The 22,419-nt window shown below is 40.6% G+C and overlaps 1 protein-coding gene across 2 annotated transcripts in view; it reads right to left on the bottom strand.

Annotated features, from left to right (window-relative positions):
• LOC109042300 (puratrophin-1) overlaps positions 1-22,419 on the bottom strand; it is a 586,997-nt gene that overhangs the window by 338,309 nt on the left and 226,269 nt on the right. For both annotated transcript variants that reach the window (XM_019058962.2, XM_072304834.1), the window contains exon 3: positions 9,547-9,693. In XM_019058962.2, coding sequence (XP_018914507.2) covers positions 9,547-9,693 — 147 coding nt within the window. The remainder of the gene's footprint in view (positions 1-9,546; positions 9,694-22,419) is intronic.

Below are 22,419 nucleotides of genomic sequence, written 5' to 3' on the forward strand. Positions count from 1 at the left end.
GTCGATCATTTACGCCACGCCACTAGGTATCATCATCCCTCCTTCGGCATGGCAGACTGCAGAAATAATAGCAGCAACTGACACAGGGGTATCTAGAGAAATTTTCTGGTGACAGCCTGGTACCTTCTATTATAGAAGTGGTCTGGGTCTTCTAGGTACAAAATAAAGGAAGATTTAGGGAGTTTTCTTGGAAAATGTAAGAAAATTGGCCTCTCTTCAATGTATTTTGAGAATATTCTCATGCAAAAGCGTATGCGGACTTCAAAGTTCAACTCTGCCGAACATCTTTGAAAAATGTCACATAACTTTTGATTTGTCTTATCACATGATGCAAGTTTGCAAAATCGACTCACTGGAAGAAAAAACACATCGGATCTAGAGTCCAGACTCTTCAAAACATCGAAAAGAAAAAATACTCTTGATTCGATCAGATTTAAGCTTAAATCAAGAACCAAGCCTCTTAATTTGAGCGGATTTCCTTTTGATTTAAGCTTAACTCTGATGGAATCAAGAGTATTTTTTCTTGTCAATGTTTTCAAGAGTCTGGACTCTAGATCCAATGTGTTTTTTTCCAGTGCTAAAACAGATTCACTTTTTACAAGAATATGATTGTGCGAGAGCTGTCCTGAGTATTTTGCGTGCAATCAAAAGAAGAAGAACAACCAGGTGAAACTTTCAGTGAGGAACGTCCAACGAAATGTATTAGTTGTTTTTACAATAAACTAGGGCGCTTCCCGACGCTCACCCGCCGTACGTCCGCGAGTTCCGTTCTTTCGTTCGGAAAACAACGAATTCAGCCATCAAAATACGATTTTGCGATACCAGCACAACTCTCGTGCATTATTACGATGGTTTTCAGAGGAGTTTGATTATATTTTATTTAAATTTATCTTGACTGAATATATTTTGGCCAAATCAAAGAAAAGAATCTGACTGAAAGTCGAGAACGGGCGAGGTAACGGTGTGTGAGGGTCAAGACGAGGCAATATATACGTTTTTCACTAATACAGTTCTGCCGTAGTAAGGAAGAACGTCGTATGAGCATTCGAAAGTTGCCGAATTTCCTTCGATAAAATGTATAGTCTTGAGGAAAGTTATGAATATATTTCCTTTAAATTTTCAGGAACTGTAGGTAAAATTGCGAGCAAAAGGATTTGAAAAATTGGAAAGAAAATATTCATAAGTTTACCAGGAAATTCGTGTTTTATCAAAGACCATTTGGCAACGCCTGGAGGTTCATACGGCGTTCTTCCTTAGCACGGCAGAGTTGCACGCGAACGTACGTCACAGAACCCGGTTCTTTAAACTTCCGAGGAGCACAAGTGGGCGAAACCTCTTAAATTCCAGTTTTCGTGACTGTCGTGCTTTTTATCTATTTTATTGTTCCGTTCACACTGATGACTCCGGGATCTACATACGGAGTGTTCCATCCGACTTGGAGACAGACTCAGGATTGGACGGAGTTAAACAGAAAGGAACCAAGCCACAACGGGATCGAACCGAGAAAAAGAGGTTTAAAGTTTGGCTCCTGCATAAGACTCAATGTAAAAGATAAACTTCAAGTTCAATTTCTGCAAAATTTGCTCCAACGAAAACTTTGAATTTTTGGAGATAGATAGTAGAGCAGTGGTTGAGTTCAAAACCACTCATAACTCAATTTTTTCCAAAATGTGGGTTGGTTCCTTTCTGCTTAATTCAGTCCGATTAAAGGATTACGAAACATGCGTATACTGCCGTTCCAAGGAAGAACGCCGTATGAGCCTTCAAACGTTGCTAAGTTTTCTCCGATAAAAACCGAATTTAATGAAAAAATTGTGGATATTCTTTGTTTCGAAATTTTTAGACAATTTTGTATGCAACTCAATCTAAAAAATCTGAAAATTTTAAGGATAAATATCTATGAGTGTTGTAGATACTTGTTTTATCGAGGGAAATTTGGCAACTCTCTAACGTTCATACGGCGTTTTTCCTTAGCACGGCAGTATATTGGTTAAATTTGTACAGAAACTACAATTTACGGAGCTTGTAGACTTCTAGAGAGGATTCAGCACAAAAATTTCGAAACTCTAAAATAAAATGGTCTTAAACTAGTTTAACACAACATTGGACTCGAGTGGACTTCGGTTAGTTTGAGAGCGGGAGGTTTGAATTATATAGAGCACAGACAACTTCATTTCCTCATTCAGAGGTTGAATTTGGACATTTTCAACATGTTTACCGTTTTCTACAAGACACTTTGATGAGAAAACATGTAATAGGGTGCTCATATTATCACCGCATCCAATGGTCCATTGTGAGTAAATTGACTATATGATTAGAGGACCTATTGCGTTTCCAACAAATAGATCTGTATTCTAAAAGGGAAAATAAAGCTTGTCAATGCCTTCGGCTAAGATGTCCATTTAAAACTCGATTGAACTGTTAACTCCCATACATTAAGGTAAAAAAAACCTAGATTTTTAGGACTTCCGAAACACTCCGTATAGTCTCGGTAATTAACTTGTTATCGGGCAGGTTTCGCGCACCGTTAAGCTAACCTCTTAAATCCGTGGGGTTCTGAATTTATTAATGAACGCTAAATGCACCGTAATTCTTTGGACTTTATCGGTGGTCTGGCGAAACGGATTGCCGATTGGAATGCGGAATAAGTCCCCTCTTGCGTTTGACTCCTACATTGCAGAACACGACTGTTTTTAGAGCTTTCACGTCGGAGAGTAACTTGAACAAGCTGCTGATTCATTTCAAAGAATAAAAAGCATTATGTCAGGGACTGGAATCAAAGAATTAGAAACTTAGAAATTAGAGAAAAAGAAACGGACCACGTTAAAAATTAGCGGAAAGCTTCAATTTATAAAGGGTAAGGAAAATTATGTGAAATTTTGCGATCCAAAAAACTGAATCATTGTGGTAGGAATTTACGATTGTTCAAACAGGATATCTCCAGTCGGGCGCAGAGAATATCATGGGCCTAGTGTTTGAACATTATAACGCATTTTTTTATAAAATTATTCGGTTTTTAGCTTCTCATAAAGAAAGAAACGAATATTGAGCTTTTAGCCGATTTTTTCTTCAGAGGAAGAGAGAATCGGCTATAAGCTGAATATTTGTTTTCTTTTTTTACACATTTTTTTCAAAAATGGATCTCTTTATTAAGTGCATCAAGAGTGCGAACAACTCAATTTTTCCACAATCGTTACCTGCGCTTCTTTAGCTCTTAACCACAAATAAAACATGACAGAAGAGCTGCAACGTTACAAACCAATACACGCGGTTTGCGAATCTGACTATTACACCTTTGCAACAGCGATGAACCCGATTTCTACGATCTGCATTGAATAGAGTTCCTGGAGAGAGACGTATGAGCGACCCATCTCCGAGCGATGCTCTTTTTATCAGATTAACTGGAATACGCAGGAACATTAATGGAGAGGCATTAGAGGCTAGAAAGCTCAACCAATCTGCGGGATCTCATAGAAGCTCTTGGCAAAAACAAACGCCTCTTCGGAGGGTAATTTTTTCTCTCCTCGTCGCTCTTCAGACGGAACGACGAATCTCAATTTTCACACGAGCCCTGGAGAGAAAGGAGTTAAATGGACAGGACGGCTCGTTCAAAAATAGAGTTACGACAGAAAGGTGACGTCCTGACCTTCCTGCTAAGTATCGAGAGTCCATCTCCCGCACGGAACCAGAAGTGTCACTTTCTTCAAATGTCACGCATCAGTCAAGAGGAGCTACTTGTAATTATTCTCTAAAACGTACGTACAGACGTGGAATTCTGACGAAGAAACTGAGCACTGCAGTAAGATGGTTGAATATGGAAGGTGTCAGACAAGACGTTCTGAAGATGAAAGTAGGCTTCACAATTCAATGATGAATATCATCATTTCATCATTGAATATTTGATACACGCAATATTTGAACAAAAATAACCGAGTGATATCACTGGGAAAAAAAACACATTGGATCTAGAGTCCAGACTCTTAAAAACATCGACAAGAAAAAATACTCTCGATTCAATCAGATTTAAGCTTGAATCTAGAACCAAGCCTCTTAATTTGAGCGGATTTCCTTTTGATTTAAGCTTAAATCTGATTGAATCAAGAGTCCTTTTTCTTGTCAATGTTTTCAAGAGTCTGGACTCTAGATCCAATGTGTGTGTGTTTTTTTTTTTTCCCAGTGTACAAACAAAATTATCTGCGAAATTGGTATACAGAGATTAAAAAATTTCCTTAAAAATTGGAGATTTGCAGGGGGAAATTTGGCAACGCCTCAAACGGCGTTTTTCCTTAGCACGGCAGTACTCTCCTCAGCTCAGGACTTGACTTCGGACCACTAGAGCCACGATGATCCAACTTTTCAGTGGGAGGAAATGGTGGCTCGTATAAGCCCAGCTCGGCATGTCATAGATGAACAGGAATCACTCTTTTAATAATTTCCCCGATCAACCGTGCGACTAGCTCTATATTTTGCCCTGATAGCATCTGATTCATACGCTATTGCTATAAACAGAGGCTTCTGCTTAGCGAGCCTGGGCCGAGCGTTGAATGACCTTTTGCTTTCTCGCTCCCTCCCCCGCCATCCCTCGTGCTGACTGGTTGAGTACATACATTAGGAGCAAACGAGAGGCAAGTGCCCGGACGAGGGTACAAAGCTCAGCACAACCGCCGTTGCGAATGGATCATCGCCGATGCTCGCAGGAAAAAAGAAGCGATGTCGTACGCGCGTCGTTGAGGTTCAGTTGAGACGAAACTCGAGCTTGAGCATAGGGTGTTCTGAAACGTCAGCCATGAGCTGATGGAGTCATTAGGTAAAGGTAAAGTACCTACATATAGGGAGAGTATGGACAAGACGGTAATAGAGAATTTGCATGCGAATTTTGTATTGCTTCACCTGAAAGTGCTTCAAGAGCTGATTTCGCAGTTTTCTTTATACTTCTTTTCTGATAAGGGAAATAGTATAAAACTAGACGTAAAAGTGAAAAAATATACCGCCTATATAGTGACGTCATCTGGCGGCATTTCCCATTCAAACACACGTATTTTAGCAGATAAGATCATTTTGTCATATTTCCTCCAATAATCGTTCAATTCATGAGCCAAAGGTATCCTCGTGATCAGTTCACTCAGTAGTTTCCACTGAAACACGAAATTCATCAAACAGACACCTGCAAATTCTCTATTCTGAAGTTAGGTCATGGCGCTTTCAGGGTCCAAAAGGGTAGCCAAACTGTAGATTCAAATTATCCAGAGTAATTTATTAGTAAAATTGTTTCGAACCGTCGTTCGTGAAGCACACATTTGACTTAGTTTTTGCATAAAGTCGTTCATTTTTGCGGAAGAGCACTCATTTGTAAACATGTTTGGCCATTGTTTTTTGACATTTGAATCTGAAGCTCGGCAGTGACCTCTTTCATTTTAGATACTTGGCTGCCCTTATAGGCCCTAAAAGCTCCATATTCCGACACGTCAGTATTCTCCCCATATATTTGTAGGTACTCTAGGTAAGGGGTGGGAGTTAGAAACATTCTGAACACATTCAGGTGTTAACGCTAGGGCTCATGACGTTTTGAACATCCACTTGGACTCTACAAATCAAATACCTTGAATGACTTATGATGAAAATCTCGGAGACTTCAACGAAAGGGTAGGAAAGTAAGCAAAACTCGCAAAAAGACATCTCAAGTGCCATTAGAGGTTCTGCTAGAACTTAAGATCATAATAATTTTCTCTTGGTCCCTTCCAATCAGTAATTGTGAATGACTTTCAAGGACGATTTCAAAGACTTTAACGATAGGGTAAGAAAAAAGGCAAAACTCGCAACAAAACATTCGAAACTATATCCAGTGTTGCTGTTGGAGCTTTGGATTTTTTGGACATCTACCTGGTCTTTTCGAATCAGATATCTTAAATGAATACTATGGACGATCTCGGAGACTTTTACGAAAGGATACGAAAATAAGCAAAACTCGGTAAAAACCACCCTAAGCGCCATCAGGTGTTCTGCTAGAGCTTATGCTGTTTTGAACTTTCACTTGGTCTCTCGGATCAAGTAGCTATTATTCAAAAAACACCATGACCTGGCTTCAAAATTACAGACGTGTTTGTACTCTGGGTTGAAGTGATGATATCTGGCGCTTTCATTTCAAGTGACGAAATAATAATTTCATAAAGTTTCCACTCATCTAAAAAAATCCTCTCGCCTTATGAGGCGTAGACCGAGCTAAGATGGATCTCCAGGTCCGGTTGCGGGGATTATCGGAATCAGAAGAGGTGGTCGCATCCCAGTCCTACCGCGCTAAGGAAAAACGCCGTATGAACTTTCGAGAGTTGCCAAATTCACCGGATAAAACAGGTATTTTTGATGAAACTTTTCTATCTTTTCCCTTAAAATTTTCAGATAATTTAGATAAAATGGAGATGTTGCATGTGTGAGGAATTTGCGATTTGACTGATGATTCTTATGTAAAAGTTCGCGAGAAACACGATGGTGCCACTGGTTTCCTCTGAAATCAACTCTCAAGCTCAAAAAAAGCTCTCAAGTTGAGGTCAAAATGAAGGGGATATCCCACGCTATCCTGAGAGTCCACCTCTACATCAAGACAAACTCTCCATGCAAAGAAGGGGAGCAAATACATTGACGGGGCTGCCACTTTATTTGGGGACTCCAAAACTGAAAACACGGCATGAATACTGATGAATTTGCTCCCTATCTTTGCATGGAGAGTTTGTTTTGATGTAGAGGTAGACTCTCAGGATAGCGTGGGATATCCCCTCCATTTTGGCCTCAACTTAGGAGCTTCTTTTGAGCTTGGGAGATGATTTCAGAGAAAACCAGTGGCACCATCGTGTTTCCCGCGAACTTTTACAAAATAATCAATAGCCTAATCGCAAATTCCTCACACTTGCAACATCTCCATTACATGAAAAATTGTATGAAAAATTTGAAAAAAAAAAAGTCTTCCCAATTTCCCCGTGAATTCGTTTTTCATTGAAGGAGATACGGCAACGGCTGGAGGCTCTTACGGCGTTCTTCCTTAGCACGGCAGAGTCTTGTCTGGCCATAATCAGATCAGATCAGGGTGGAATCGAATCATCCGGCCGAGCTCCTAGTTATTAGTGGCCGAGTCTCGTTACCTGTAGCTCCGTTGCGTAACTTGGAGAAGCCAACTCGTCGAGTCGAACGTAACTCGATCTGACTTAATCTGTCGGGGCAGGAGCCGGCCGGCAGGGGTTGCATCCGAGCGACTTTATCGTGAATCTATGCTGAATTTCTGAGGGTTTTCAGCTAGCCGACCACATTCTGTCGGCGAAAAAATAGGAGCGGGTCTCAATTTAAATGGACCATCCTAAGCTGCCGTGCTGAGGGAGAACGCCGTATGATCTTTCAGACACTGCCTAATTTCCCCTGATAAAGCGCGAATTTCCTGGAAAACCTACACTCAAAAAAAGGTATGACTCTGAGACCCATTAAAAAGGGCTCGGAGATCCATAATTTCTAACCAAAATGACTTACCGTCTACAGTATGGCTTTCTGAGCCATACTTTATTGGTCGTGAACCTATAAACATGGCTCTACGAACTATATTTTACGGCTCAATGATCCATAACTCGGCCGGTAAGTCACTCTCCCCATACTTGTTTTCTGAGTGTATCAATATTTTCCGCCAAATGTTTCACAGAATGTTTCTCGAAATTTGATCTCAAGTATCAGAATCTATCCAAAGAGACAACACATAACTTTCAACGAAAGTGAAGGTTTCATCTATGTTGCATGTTTTTAAATCGGCAACTATCGAATGTTCATACTGCGTTTTTTCCTGAGTACGGAAGTACGGGTGCATCACAAGCTACCAAAGCAGGCGAAGGTTTACTATCTTTTCATGTAAGAAGAACCGAGGGTGTCCGTGTCCCCTGAGCTTGAAAATCTGATCAAGACAGGGCGGAAAGTTTTACTTAAAAATACGCTCAAACAGGACATACTTTGAGAATGTCATGAATAAGCTCGGTTTTTTTGTGCGGATGAATAAGACATTGCAGTTTCTTATTGAAAAATGTAGCCCAAATGGATAAGCTATACAAAATGTAATGATTCATTGACCTTTCAGGAAGTTAACCTACACATCAAAACGTCAACGAAATAGAGATCAGGCCAAAAATGAACATACCTAAATGCAATTTTTTCGTGATTTCACGACATGACTCTATTCCTTGTTACATACTAATATCTCGGGGTTTTGTTCGTGTTTTTGTGAGGCATGCAAACAACTTAGGTACGGCTCACAAAATGTTCTGTTTAAATACAAGTCAGAACCAAGGAATCCGTTGTTTAAGAGGACGTTATAAAAAATGAAATGCACCCGAAGAAAAGAAGCTTTGGGGTGAGAATATTATACTAGGAGTTTGCTCCGAATGCTCTTAAAGAACGTTACTCGTTGAGAACTCGAAATCGCAATTTCGAATTACTGCCTTGAAGTTGGCTCTCTTGGAAAGTCTTCTCGAAGAGAATCGGGTCCCTCTTCATAGATACGGTCACAAATCGTTGTTTCCTCCACGAAAGAACGTAACTACATTTCAATGTTGCCAAATTTCTCCTCACAAATTGCAATTTTCCTTCGTCCGGGAAACTACGAGATGTTGATTGATCTCTCGATTGATAGTGCTAGGGGGCTGATTGTTGAGATTGGTGGACAGAGCTATGGACAAAGCAGACAAAAAGGATGTGGAGGATCCTATTGGTAGCGGCGGGTGGTTGCAATGGACAAAGGAGGTAAGTAATAGACTATCCAACGGCAACCCACAAGAGACCCATTGAGTCCATCATTTTCTCCCTTAGTCTATAAGAACCGCCCTTTTTAACCAATAGAATCACTCTATACTCCGTATGTCTTCTTTGTCTATCAATTCCAACAATCAGCTCGTAGCTCTCTCTCCTTTACTTTCCTCGATTCTGCCCGATCCATAAGGGATTCGAACTAACTAACGGCAACCCATGGAGGACCCTATAATTCGTCGCCCGGCTGACATATAAGAGTATAACTATACATATTGAGATGAGCTCGGTAAAGCATTTAATTGTATGGACAATAGGGTTCATTGCTGATTGTAGTTACGGTCCTATGTCAGGCAGGCGACGAATTAGTCCATCATTTTCTCCCTTAGTCTATAAGAACCACCCATTTCAACCAATAGCCATAGATACCATAGGTAACAATTTAATCAGCCCAAAATATGTAAATGCAATGAGAGGAACACGGGTACAGGCTGTGAATAAAAATAATTTGACGGGACGTTTCGGGTTTCACATTCCCTTTTTCAACCGCCGAAAAAACAAAAAACAAAAGTTAAAATTTGCACATAAATGAGCCGCCTCTTAACAGGAGGGCAAGACTCCATACTCCTTATGTCTTCTTTGTCTATCGATTTGTCTATCAATGTAAATAATCAGCCCGCAGCTCACTCTCCTTCACTTTCTTCGATTCTTCCCCATCCCAACTTTCAGGACACTCGGTGGGTTCCCGCATCCATGCGGAGACAGAAGGCGACTTACCGGGTAGATAGACGCCGGACGTGAGCAAAATATCCTGGACGCTTTTGACTTGCGCCGGGGGTTCTTGGTCGCCGTTGGTCTGGACCTCGGTCTCGGCTTCTGGTTTCACTCTTCGCCCGTCCTCCGCGCTCGTCTTCCGAGCCGGCTCTGCAACACAAACAACAACAAAAATAAGCCCAAGATGACGATGCTTCGGCCGAGAGTAAAAGTCCGGTCGCGTGTCACGGGTCCCTGATCTCCTCCAAGATAGACAAAAGATAAAAGGGACGGATATCTACCAAACAGACCTATGGTGAGAAATATGGGGTGTGCTCGTCGAAGCTGCTTAAGAAGCAATGTAAAAATGGGCGTGATTCCTTTTGAAGAATTGGAAAAGCAGGATTTTACATTCTATCAAAGAGACCTATGTGCCAACTGAATGCGGGATTCATGAGCCGCGGGCATGGCAAGAGAGCGTTGTGGACAGGGCTCATGAGTTAAATACGAAGCGGAAGCGGCCGAAGCGGGACGACGGCGGTTCCATCTCCGTTGACGTCACTGGCGCTTTATTATTCTCATTCACTCTTACGGCCAGAGAACTAACGAGCACACCCCATATTTCTCACCTCCACATAGGTCTGTTTGGTAGAAATACGTCCAAATGTCACGGAGAAAATGGAGATGTTGCATGTGTGAGGAATTTGCGATTTGACCATCGCTTCATGGGTAAAAGTTCGCTAGAAACACGACGGTGCAACTTGATTTTCTCTGAAATCAACTCCCAAGCTCAAAAAAAGCTCTCAAGTTGAGGCCGGAATGGAGGGGATATCCAACGCTATCCTGAGAGTCCACCTCTACATCAAGACAAACTCCCCATGCAAAGATAGGGAGCAAATACATTAGCAGGGTTGCCGTGTTTTCAATTTTAGAGTCCCCAAATAAAGTGGCAGTCCTGTTTATGTATTTGCTCCTATCTTTGCATGAAAAGTTCGTCTTAATGTAGAGATGGACTCTCAGGATAGCGTGGGATATCCCCTCCATTTTGGACTCAACTTGAGAGCTTTCTTTGAGCTTCGGAATGGATTTCAGAGAAAACCGAGGGCACCATCGTGTTTCTCGCAAACTTTTACATGAGAATCAATTGTCAAATCGCAAATCTCTCACACATGCAACATCTCCAGTCTATAATGTTCACTTATATGTAGGTTGATACGGACTTGCTTAAATGTTATTAAAGGAATTAAAATGATTCACCACTTCAAAACAGATACAAGATACGAAGGAAAATAACCGGCAAATTTTGTAAATTTCAAGGTAGGTTTGAGAATCTTCCCTTAGAGTAGGTTAAAATTATGGAATTTTTTCTTAGTCTCAATGATCGGACTTGATTAGGTATGGAAGGGAATGGGCCTTTAGGGGCGGTAATGCGCAAGATTATCCCTCGTGAGATATTTGAGAGGGGGGAACCCCTTTCTTAAGATGCTATGTTCAAAATCCTTAACGTCCTTTACTTTCCAAAATTCAGTTTTCTCCCGGTAGGCAAAACCATCCGATTTCTCAAGAGCAGAAAAGTGATATATGACGATACCTAGGGCCGGATTTCCTTGAGGAACCAATCACCATTGATCACCGAACCCTCACAATTAACATCGATGACTCCGAACTTTTAAGGAAAGAGGAAGCGCTCGGCTTAGCCACGGGGCCCGGAGAACCGTTTTTCGTAAGTCGCGCGATCAGTGACTCGAAATCCGAATAGTTTCCCGGTCGAGGAGGCGGGCATGTACCGCTACGTCAGGGACCTCGTAAAACATCCGCGGGGAGAGCGTTGACAGAACCGTGCCACGCACCGCGGAAGACGCGAAAATGTTTCACTCCGGCTCCGAAATCAATCACAGAGCCTGGCGAAACGCCCGGGCAATTTGTTGCCGAAAAAATTGGCGGAATATTAATTAGACCGAGATTTATTTCCGACTGATCTTCGGAGCGGTTCGCGAAGACATGACTGATAGGCGCCGAGTCGGGTGGATTGGGAAGCGCCGGGTGTGGGAACCGTGCGTTGCCGAATCTGCCGTAATGGCGAAGAAAGCAGTAAATGTCAAATTTTCCAAACCGAGTCTCTATTAAAATTCGTCTGATCTCTTTCAGGTGAAATCACTGAAATAACTAAAACGGCAAGATTCATCGTAATTGTATGAAAATGAGACATATGAGAGAGCCGTAAAGGCGCAAAAAATGACAAAATTTCAGGCAAGACAGTAGTAAATGACAATAATCCTCCAGAGAGCCAATGAAAACAGTGCTTTCAAGTAAAGTGCTGTCCTCTTCTGCCAATTTCTAACCTAAAAATGTGTTTGTTGTGTGTCCAAAACACAACCATGAAAACATGCAGAAATTAACACTTACGGCTGTCTTGCCTAACAATAGCCTAACATGAGAATGATGGCAGTTGCCAGTATCTTCTTCAGGCGGAAGTGACTTCTCGGTAAGTTACACATTGCTTTTCTTCCGTTGCTCATCACTTCCATACTCAAGTTCATTCCTTTTAACTCATGTATGTTTCGCATACGACAGCGTTGAAAAACGGTGGATTAAGCGCGAATTTTATCCATAGAATTGTGCGCTAATGATATTTTGAAAGGGTACACTTGAAAAAAAAAAACACCTTGGATCTAGTCCAGACTCTTAAAATCATCGACAAGAAAAAATACTCTTTGATTCAATTAGATTCAAGCTTAAATCAAGAACCAAACCTCTTAATTTGAGGGGATTTCCTCTTAATTTGAGGGGATTTCCTTTTGATTTAAGCTTAAAACTGATTGAATCAAGAGTCGTTTTTCTTGTCAATGTTTTTAAGAGTCTGGACTCTAGATCCAATGTGTTTTTTTCCAGTGTAGTGCACAAACGTTATCGGTTGTTGAAGTGTGCGCAAACGTTATGCAGCCATGCACGTTCACTTCATATGACCGTACTTCTTTTTTTCCCCCAGTTTTCGACCCTATGTAGGGGTCCGTTTAAACCGGTTCCAACATTTGTCTTGTCTCTTAATCTTTTGATTGCGATTTAATTAGTGCGTTTTTCTTAAACTCGATGCATTTGTCTTTGATAAATGCGTTTAGTGAGAAATCTGGCATCGAAGCCTTGGAGGCAGGGGCAGGCGAGAGATTGATTGGATCGTGGCGAATTGGCCGACTAATAATTCGCGGGCCCCCAGCGGCCGAGCGGCCACGACCGTTGCCGACCGACAACCGATCCACCGATAATTATTAATTTGTGTTCCGATTCATTTACGCTTGTTTGCTTTGTTAATGAATCCACTCCCGGAATCGCCATCGTGCTCACTTCATTGGTCACTCCGAGTCGCTCCGGTGTTGCCAAAACAGAAAAATTCATGCATAAATTCCATAGACCACTCGGCGATAAAAATAACTCACTGAGAGGAAATTTTCTTGAGACACTGGAAAAAAAACACATTGGATCTAGAGTCCAGACTCTTAAACAACATCGACAAGAAAAAATACTCTTGATTCAATCCGATTTAAGCTTAAATCAAGAACCAAGCCTCTTAATTTGAGCGGATTTCCTTTTGATCGAAGCAAAAATCTGATTGAATCAAGATTATTTTTTCTTCTCAATGTTTTCAAGAGTCTGAACTCTAGATCCAATGTGTTTTTTTTCCAGTGGATATTATTTTGACTTAATGCGTCATATCCTGTCGACAAAATTAGGTTTTTTTTTGGTAAATCCGTGCGGATTCAATTTAAAGTTAGTTTTTTTAGTTAGAGAAACGTTGTTTTGTTATCGTTTTTTCACTTATACGTAACGATAACAAAACGACGCTGTTCGAACTCAAAAAAAAAAAAAAAAAAAAAAAATTGGTGCTGATTAATCCGCGATTTTCATTCATGTCACTGATGGCGTCAGTAAAGGTTCGAGGACTGGCTGAAACTTCTTTAAAATACCTAATTTTTAAGGCTTTCTTACAGGGAGAAAAAAGAAAGTTGCAAGAATAGTGCATATGCATTCTAACTTTCACAAGTCCCTGCTTATGAAATTTTTTTCCACACCGAACACAAGTCTATCAATTGAAATATTGTGGAGAGAAGGTAGCGGAAAAATATTTGTATTTGACACTGACATTTAAAATAACATACATTTTTGGCCGCGCACGTGTAGAGCGCTTCCATCCGAAAAATTCCGATTTAACGTGAAACGATCCTTGTGTTAAAGTTTAAAATTTCTTGCTGCTATATTAATCGTGCAAGAAAGTCACTCAAAATTCCCCTTCATCGGTCAAGCGGAAAAAAATGAGACAAACGAACGCCAGCTACCAGCACCAGCTACCGGCCGGCCGTCCCAGACATTTTGTCGGCCACATGTGTCTCCCAGTTCGGACACTACTTTCTTTGAGGAGGATATCAACTGGGGAAGCGGAGAAGGACCTAATTTCACTTTCGATTCATAAGTATGTTTAGTTCCTTTTCTAGAAAACAATGCACCGCCAAATTTTGGAGACCAAAAGGTTATGCACAAAAGATAATCTTCATTAAAATTCATACGTCGTACATAACAGGATCACCAGAGAGGAGCTCTCAAGTTATTAAGATAAATTCAAGCCGTTATGAATGGGTAGCCGAACTTACATTAGAACAGGATCTCACGATGGACAGTTTTATGACTGTAATACTTATTGTCTGGAAATTAATAGGGTTTGGATTGGTTTTTAAACGATTTTGGCATTTCACTTTTACCATGGATTAGGCAAAAAACACATTTAGAAAAAAATTCGCCAAAGATATTGCTACCGGTTCAAAGCCAATTTACGGACATTAATACAATCGTGCGGTAAGATAATTAGTTGAAAATTTAAACATATCTTCTTCATATCCTCTACTGCTAACAAAAAAAATAAAATATTATGCACTTTTGGATGTAGTTAGGGTTCTAATTAAATCCGTCCAATTACAAGTGACATTTCCCGATATATCCTTGAATGAAGTAACTTTTTCCTGATCGACTCATAGTAAGCCAAGGACAAAATTATCGTCTTCGGTTGAAAGTGCAATTTTACGAGAGAAATTTCGATTATGTGTCGGAACCATACCGCTGTGCTAAGGAAAAACGCCGTAAGAACAATCGAGTATTGCCAAATATTCCGTGATAAAATTAATTTTAAAAGGAAGTCATGCGTATTTTTATTCAAAATTCTCAGATACACTGGAAAAAAACACATTGGTTCTATAGTCCAGACTCTTAAAAACACCGACAAGATAAAGTAGTCTTGATTCAATCAGAATCTAGCTTAAATCAAGAACCAAGCCTCATAATATAAGCGGATTTCGTTTTGATTCAAGCAAAAATCCGATTGAAGCAAGCTTATTTTTTCTTGTCAATGTTTTCAAGAATCTGGACTCTAGATCCAATGTGTTTTTTTTCCAGGGTACATTAGATTAAATTGCAAATTTAAGTGTCTGAACGATTGGAATAGAAACATTTACAACTTTCTCAATGCAGTCGTATTTTATCGAAGGACATTTGGCAACGCCTGAAGATCCATACGACGTTTTTCCTCAGCATGGTAATAGACAAGTAGGGTTTTCAAAACGACTTGTTCGCACGTAAGAAACAAAGGCGGATGCGATGTTTCGACTCAAATTAAGTCTTAAGTGGAGGCAATTCCAACTGGGACCACTAACGAGGAACAAAGCCCGAAATCGCTGTGCAGGCGTTGACTCGCAGATGTGTGTCAGGAGGTTCATTTTTGGTTGTTAACCTCGTCGAAACAACCTCATCGGCGGATATGTCGGCGCATCCTCACAGACGAGACAGTCGTCAATTACGGAGGCACCTTCAATTTTTTTCCGCTCGGGAACCGAGGTAAATAAATATCGACCATTTTAATTTCACTTTTACGGTAACCGCGTCGAGAGGAAAGAGATGAAATATTTACTTTCTCTGCGCCTCTGACGAATTTTCGTGGGGTCTCCGGATGATTCATTTTTTTTTTTCGGCCGAAAACGGAGTGGTTCGCTGCGCCAAATTGGGCGCCGCCCGGGGGGACTCAATCAATTTGCGCGGGAGATGGAGATGAAGTCGTTTGGAACTGAGATATCTCGGGAAACCTCTCGGGGACTCAAAAGTGAAACAAGATTGAGACGTTCAGGAAAACGACTCTGTCAGAGTAATTCGATTTGACCGCCATAATTAATCAAGAAAAAAGCTTTATCTTGTAGTCCGCTTATTTGATCACTTACGGGTATGAATTGTTTGATTCAAGCTGTTTTACACGGAGAAAAAAAGTTCGGGGATTTGCGCCGACCGGTTCGGTAGGCCCGACTTCGGCGTGAGGAACTGAATATTCGGGGGCGTATGCGGGCGTGTTCGGCATAACACACCGTGGTCCCAAATTGGCCTTCGTCTGCTGATCTGAGCATTTTTCGTTCTCCGTCCCGAAGTTTTTCGTTTTGCCGACTGAGTATTCGTATCAAGCTACCGAAGATTTTAGCAGACAGGGAACGACGCTAGCGCTCTCTGTCTCTGAACGCAGGAATTTGATGACTCCGCAAACCAGTGCGCGAAGCGCGACGTGCATCGTTCCGTTCGGAACAAAACTACGTAGTGCGTACGATCCGAAGATTGCGAGATGTGAGTTTACGAATTCCTCTTATCGTACACTTTAAACACACACGAAAGCATATTCTTATCCATTTCTAAATTTTGCAAGTAAAAGCCGTCCGCTTGAACGCCTTGATCCAGCTCGGCTGGACTTCAGAAAGTGCGTATCATTTGTTGTTTTCTCTCAATTGTAGAATTCAAAGTGACAATTGTTTCTCAAGTGACTCATTAATCATACAGTTAACTTCGAATATCGACTTAGAAATCAGCTCATAGCTTCTCTCAGTGCCGGAACTCAATTGTTTTTTCTCTTATCGACCTAACCTACAAAATCGTTTCGCTTATCCGCTTATAATCTAGGAAAGGAACTAAACCATCCAGATCAAATTGTAGAAGACAGGTTTGAAGTTTAATTACTTTACGAGACTTAGGTATGCCAGAGGGAAAGTTCATTGCCCATTTGCACATTTCAAAATGTTTATACTCAACTTTAAATTTCTGACCAGAGACGGTCATCTCTACTCTCATCTCATGTACCTTACTTTTGTCCAAAAATGACTCAGTTTTCTCTGTATAGCTTAGTCCTAGTCACTCTCAAGTATGTGGAAAAGTTCACAAAGTTGAATTTGTGTTTCCAATTTGCTGAAAGGTTATCATTGACCTTGATTTATTTTATTTTAACTTATTCTTTCGTCTCCTACGAAACATCAAAGCCTGCATCGTTCATTATTATAGTTTCCAGCTCTTTACTGTAATTAAATTGCGAAACTATAATTTGATCATTAGCAGAATATCCTTCGATGTACACTTTCAACCCATAGAACTCGTAGCGCAGACTACGGAGCTACAGTGATTGGCACGGATGAGAAGTCTGTAAGTAAATTTATGCACTAACTTAACATGGCCCCATTATCAGTTACAGTGTTAATATTATGTCTAGATTTCATGGAAACGGTTACAGCTTCATGTTTGTCTCCCTGCATGCTTTGTTTTGGTTTGGCTATTATTAAGGAGTCAAGAGTAGAGAATTGGAAGTCTGCGGGAGAATTGATCCATTTATTTCCAACATTATCAGTACCTATAGCCAAGTTTTACATTTGTAGAGAATGATGCGGTGTAGGAAAGCTTGAGTCCTCCTTTCCTCTGATTTCTTTCAATTGTAGATATGATTTTAAATTTATTATGTTTGTGTAAGGGAGTGTACATATTTTATTTATTGGTGATAACAAATGGTTCCTTATGCTGGGCACTTTCAATTTAATTATATACTTAGTAGACCTTTCGTACCTAATATTATCTATTTGCTATCTACCTAACTTATGTTCTTGTTTGTACCTTGCTAAGTGCAGTGATTGTTATCATTTAAAAAAATGCCTTGAAATTGAGCAAAAGATATTATCTGGTGTGAACTTTGGGAACTGATAACGGTATAATGTGCGTTTATAATTTGAGTATGTACTCTATCCTCGTTTCTTTCCTTGCTATCTGATCTGAGGTTTTTTTTTTTTTTTAATTTTCATCATTTTTTCATGTTCCATAGAGAGAGTAAAATGAAGTAAAATAATAGAATAAAATAAAATAACGAACAAATCCATGTAAATTAGATATATCCTGGTTGTCCACAGTTCAATTCGAAGATTAATGCAAGTTTTTCGCCTCACCTCCCAAGCGTCCGGCATAGCTCAGTAGGTAGGGTCTTCGATTAGTGTTAGGTAGGTTCTAGGTTCGATCCCCGATGTAGGCAAAAATTTCTACCCATCAAATCGTTGTTCAGGCGTTGTAATACCCTTCTATTTTTTTTTTTTTTTTTTTTAAATTTATTTGTGGGGGGTTGGGTAAAAGGCCCCCTCCCCTGGCTAAGAGCAATAAGAGCCCCCTGAATTTAATGCAACCTTGATAAGATCCACTAGGCTTCTATTCATGCATCCAAGAATTTCGGTTAGGTGTACAGAAGCCTTCGGCACGATGAGCCGAAGTTCGGTTCCCCGGACCGAGAACTTCGTGCTGACAACCGAAAAATTTCGGCTCGTTCTACCGAAGAACTGGAGTTCAGTGAACTACTATAATTGGTGTTCCATATGAACCAATCGTAGCGGCACAGGCAACCGAAGTTCGGTAGCTGACGCCGAACTTTTTTTCTCCGTGTAGTTTTGACTTCAGAGAACATTATTTCAACGGTAAACTTAGTGAAAATAGAGATGTCGTCAGCTAAGTTGACGGTTGTTTACTTTCAGTTTGCAGGCGTTATCGCGTCACCACTATCCCAAGAAAACATCTGACTCTCTCAGAAGTAAGAACACGAGCTTAGATAAGTTGTTTAATACTTTCAAGACTTGTGATACTTTAATTTTTAGCCACACAGAAACCACAACCCCAAAAAAGTCTGGGACTTTTAACTGATAAGTAGTTTTTGTACGATACGATCAATAGACTGATGTTTGCAGTGAGGATCGTAGTGAACGCCGCTCTGTTTAAAGGCCCAAATTCGTCGTTGGCGCTTGCAAACCGAAAGTAAACAACCGTCAACTTAGCTGACGACACCTCTAGACGATTAATTTGATTTAATGCCAAACTAAAACACCAATTTAACACAAAAGAGTTCGTAACTAATCCGAATTCGGGCGAGGGGGCGGGGACTTGGGGAAAAATGTGCAAAAAATTAAAAATCCAGTCCTTCAAGCAAGAATCTTCTCACACCTTCGTTGATCTCTCCCAAGATAAAATATCTCCCAAAAAGACCTGAATTTTTTTCAAGCTGAGTTCTCAGCGATTTCTTGATTTTATTTTTAACATGGGGGGGGGGGTGTAGGGCTGCGTTACGCGTAAGTTACGATGGGGACGGGGGTCAAAAATCGGAAAAGTGCGTTACGTAATACTTGAACGGCCCCACTATCGACCTAAACGATAATTTGGGAGCCATGTCAGCAATACAAACGATGCGCATGGACGAACCCGAGTCAAGCAGGCGGAAAAGCGGTTGATACGGACTCATAGCCGACTTCCGGCCGGGAACGAGGCGGAAGCTCGCGGTGAAAAGCGTTATAGCGTCGACGGCGTTATCCGAGCGGGGATCTGGATTGTGAATAATGCCACTCGAACACGAGCTGAGTGCCCTCCACCACCACCGGGATATCAATCAGGGCTCGGATTGTGCATTGTGGAGTGGATGGGGTGGGGGTACCGCAATTAGTCGGTACCGATTTGTATTTTGTCGTCCCCGATGAAAACATCCCGCCGGATTGCACCTGGGCACGGAAGTCGAACGGGGCTGCTATGCTTCATCCACGCCGCGATGTCGCCGATTCTTACTTTAAGCCGGCTGATTATTGAAAATGAAAGACATAACGGTAGGCAGAGAAGGACGTAAGATTAGTCGCTTTTAAAGCTTGCTCAGGCGCTCTGCGATACCCTACACTGGGGAAAAAACACATAGGATCTAGAGTCCAGACTCCTGAAAACATTGACAAGAAAAAATACTCTGGATTCAATCGGATTTTTGCTTGAATCAAAACGAAATCCGCTTAAATTAAGAGGCTTGGTTCTTGATTTAAGCTAGATTCTGATTGAATCAAGAGTACATTTTCTTGTCAATGTTTTTATCAGTCTGGACTCTAGATCCAATGTGCTTTTTTCCAGTGTTGCATATTTCATTGTCAGGAAATTTTACTCAAATGTGTCAGGGACATAAGGGATCCGTCAGGTAATTTCATTTTCAAAATTTTGTGGCATTCCTGCTATCAGAATGTAAATAAAATTCTCCGAAAAATTAGAGACATCAAAATGCACAGATTTCCCTACACTGGAAAAAAAACACATTGGTTCTAGAGACCAGACTCTTAAAAACATCGACAAGAAAAAATACTCTTGATTCAATCAGATTTAAGCTTAAATCAAGAACCAAGCCTCTTAATTTGAGCGGATTTCCTTTTGATTTAAGCAAAAATCTGATTGAATCAAGAGTATTTTTTCTTGTCAATGTTTTCAAGAGTCTAGACTCTAGATCCAATGTGCTTTTTTTTCCAGTGTACTGTAAGCCGGCTGATTATTGAAAATGAAAGACATAACGGTATAGGCAGAGAAGGACGTAAGTTTAGTCGCTTTCAGAGCTTGCTCAGGCGCTCTGCGACACCCTAAGTAAAACGGGGCTGCTCTGCTTTAGGCACGCGTTTCGGATTTTCTAAGCTCTAAATACACACACAAAAAAAAACCGTTTCCAAGGGCAAAAAAAGCACTCGACGGGGCCAAAATGTTCGACGTGTAAAGATGTAAAGCAGGTGTTTATAAAGTTGAATCGAAAGTTAATGCTCCGAGGGGAAAACTGCAGGCCTGCAAGCTCGTAAATTAAAGTTGCGTGTTAAACTAATTAGCTGGTAGTTGTTAAGATGAGCTCATTCTAACTGGTGCCAACAATAGGCCTAATTTCCAACGAGTTTAGGGCAATGTCAGCTCATTCTTGCTCCAGTGTTTTACATAGTTTAATTATACGGGGCTTTACAAAAGCAACATCAGCTCATTGACGCAAGTTCCTGCAGCAGATGTTGCCAAATACAAAGGAAAGTTCGTTTTCGACTTTTCTTCAAATCACTCTAGACGTGGATTAAACCAATACCTTTGTGTCAACCGGTCTAATTGTGAGCTTATTTGAAGTGACCCTGAATTCCTTGGAAATTTTTGGGATATTAATACGTTGAAAAGAATTTTAAAAAAATACTTTCAAGGTACGATATGACATTTAGGTGAGCCTTATAGGGAAAAAAACAGTACGATGAGGTACAATAAGTAATGGTAACAAATGCATTCTAGTCTGACGAAATACTCGTGATGTAATTTTCAGGGTACTAGCTGAGGTCTCCCTACGAAAACTGAATATTAACGAATTTTACATCTCCTGCAAGATTAGTTTTGATGGGCTTACTTATTATTTCTTTTCTTAAATTTTTTTCTCGAATATCCTTAAAAATGGCATACGAATTTAATTATTAGCTGTCAAAGAGAATTGAAAAATCTTGGGGAAAAAATATCTCCATGAATCCCCGGAGCAATTGCGCAGTTTAAAACGAGGCTGTGTTTCCACCGTTGTTCTCGCCATATTTTTCCCATAGGGCAATCTGGTGACCCATGACCTACAGCACATATTCACGAGCGATCGATCATGATTTATGGAATTCGCAAGAGACCGCTCGCGACGCAATTTTGGGCGCAACCCTCTCCCCCTTTTCTCGCGCTCGAAGCCAAGACGAGATCACGCATCGATTCACGGATGATGCACAACGTCTGAACTATCATTAGGGACAGATTCGCGTTGCCAAATTGCAATTCGCATAGTTGAGATTCTTGATAGGAAGTTAGCTAAGATGGTAGTAAATAAGAGGTATAAGTTGGTGGAGCGTTAACGACGTCGGATTTAAAACAAGACACACTCGTGACGAAGATTTAAGGTTGTAATCATAGTTCCTTGAATAATTCTTTTTTCAGGGTGGTTCAATGGATTTAAATTGTTGAAAAGGGAGGTTTAAGGAACCCTGCGACATAGCATCATGAAAAGGACAATTTTTCCAAACCTCAAGTAAGATTCAGTAGTGCAACTCTTGAAATAGATTTTCACAAGGAATTTCAATGATTCGCCACCACTACAATAACAAACAGGGTGCCTACTAAATTTTAATTTTTAATTTGGCTCAATCAAGAACCTTCTAAGGCAACCTTTCATCAGGCATCCTTTGCACATGCCCATATCAGACAAGCTGACGGAAGACACCCTGGATGAATACAAAAAGAGTTTCGTACATTTTAAAAAAAAAAAGGTTCGCATCAACCTTAATTTTTTTTTTTTTTTTTTTTGAAAAAGGAAAAAAAGGAAAATGTCTGTTCTAAAGTTTTTCCTGTGTGTCCTAAAGTGTCTGTCTAAGTATTTCCTGAATTTTGCAGATTCTCGAGTCGTTTCTTCCTTCAGAAATACAGGGTTGCCACCAAATCTAGAAAATGATATTCTCTGACATTTTCCTGTTCTTCCCTGACAGCTGAAGATATGCCGGATGGTTAAAAGACATAATGACATATGAATTTTTAGGCGAAATTTGTTGTTCGAAACATAAAGTCCATTCTAGAGGGCAAATAAAGGTGATTTAACAATTTCTCCCTGATATTTTCGTCTTATTCCCTGACATTTCCAGGGGTCCCCGACTTTTTAAAATTCCCTGACATTTCCCTGACTGTGACAACCCTGACAAGAGTCCAGGATTTCCCGAACGCTGGAAACGCGACGCGACGCGTCGCGACGTC

Source organism: Bemisia tabaci, chromosome 10, assembly GCF_918797505.1.
Source record: "Bemisia tabaci chromosome 10, PGI_BMITA_v3".
NCBI classification, from domain to species: domain Eukaryota; kingdom Metazoa; phylum Arthropoda; class Insecta; order Hemiptera; family Aleyrodidae; genus Bemisia; species Bemisia tabaci.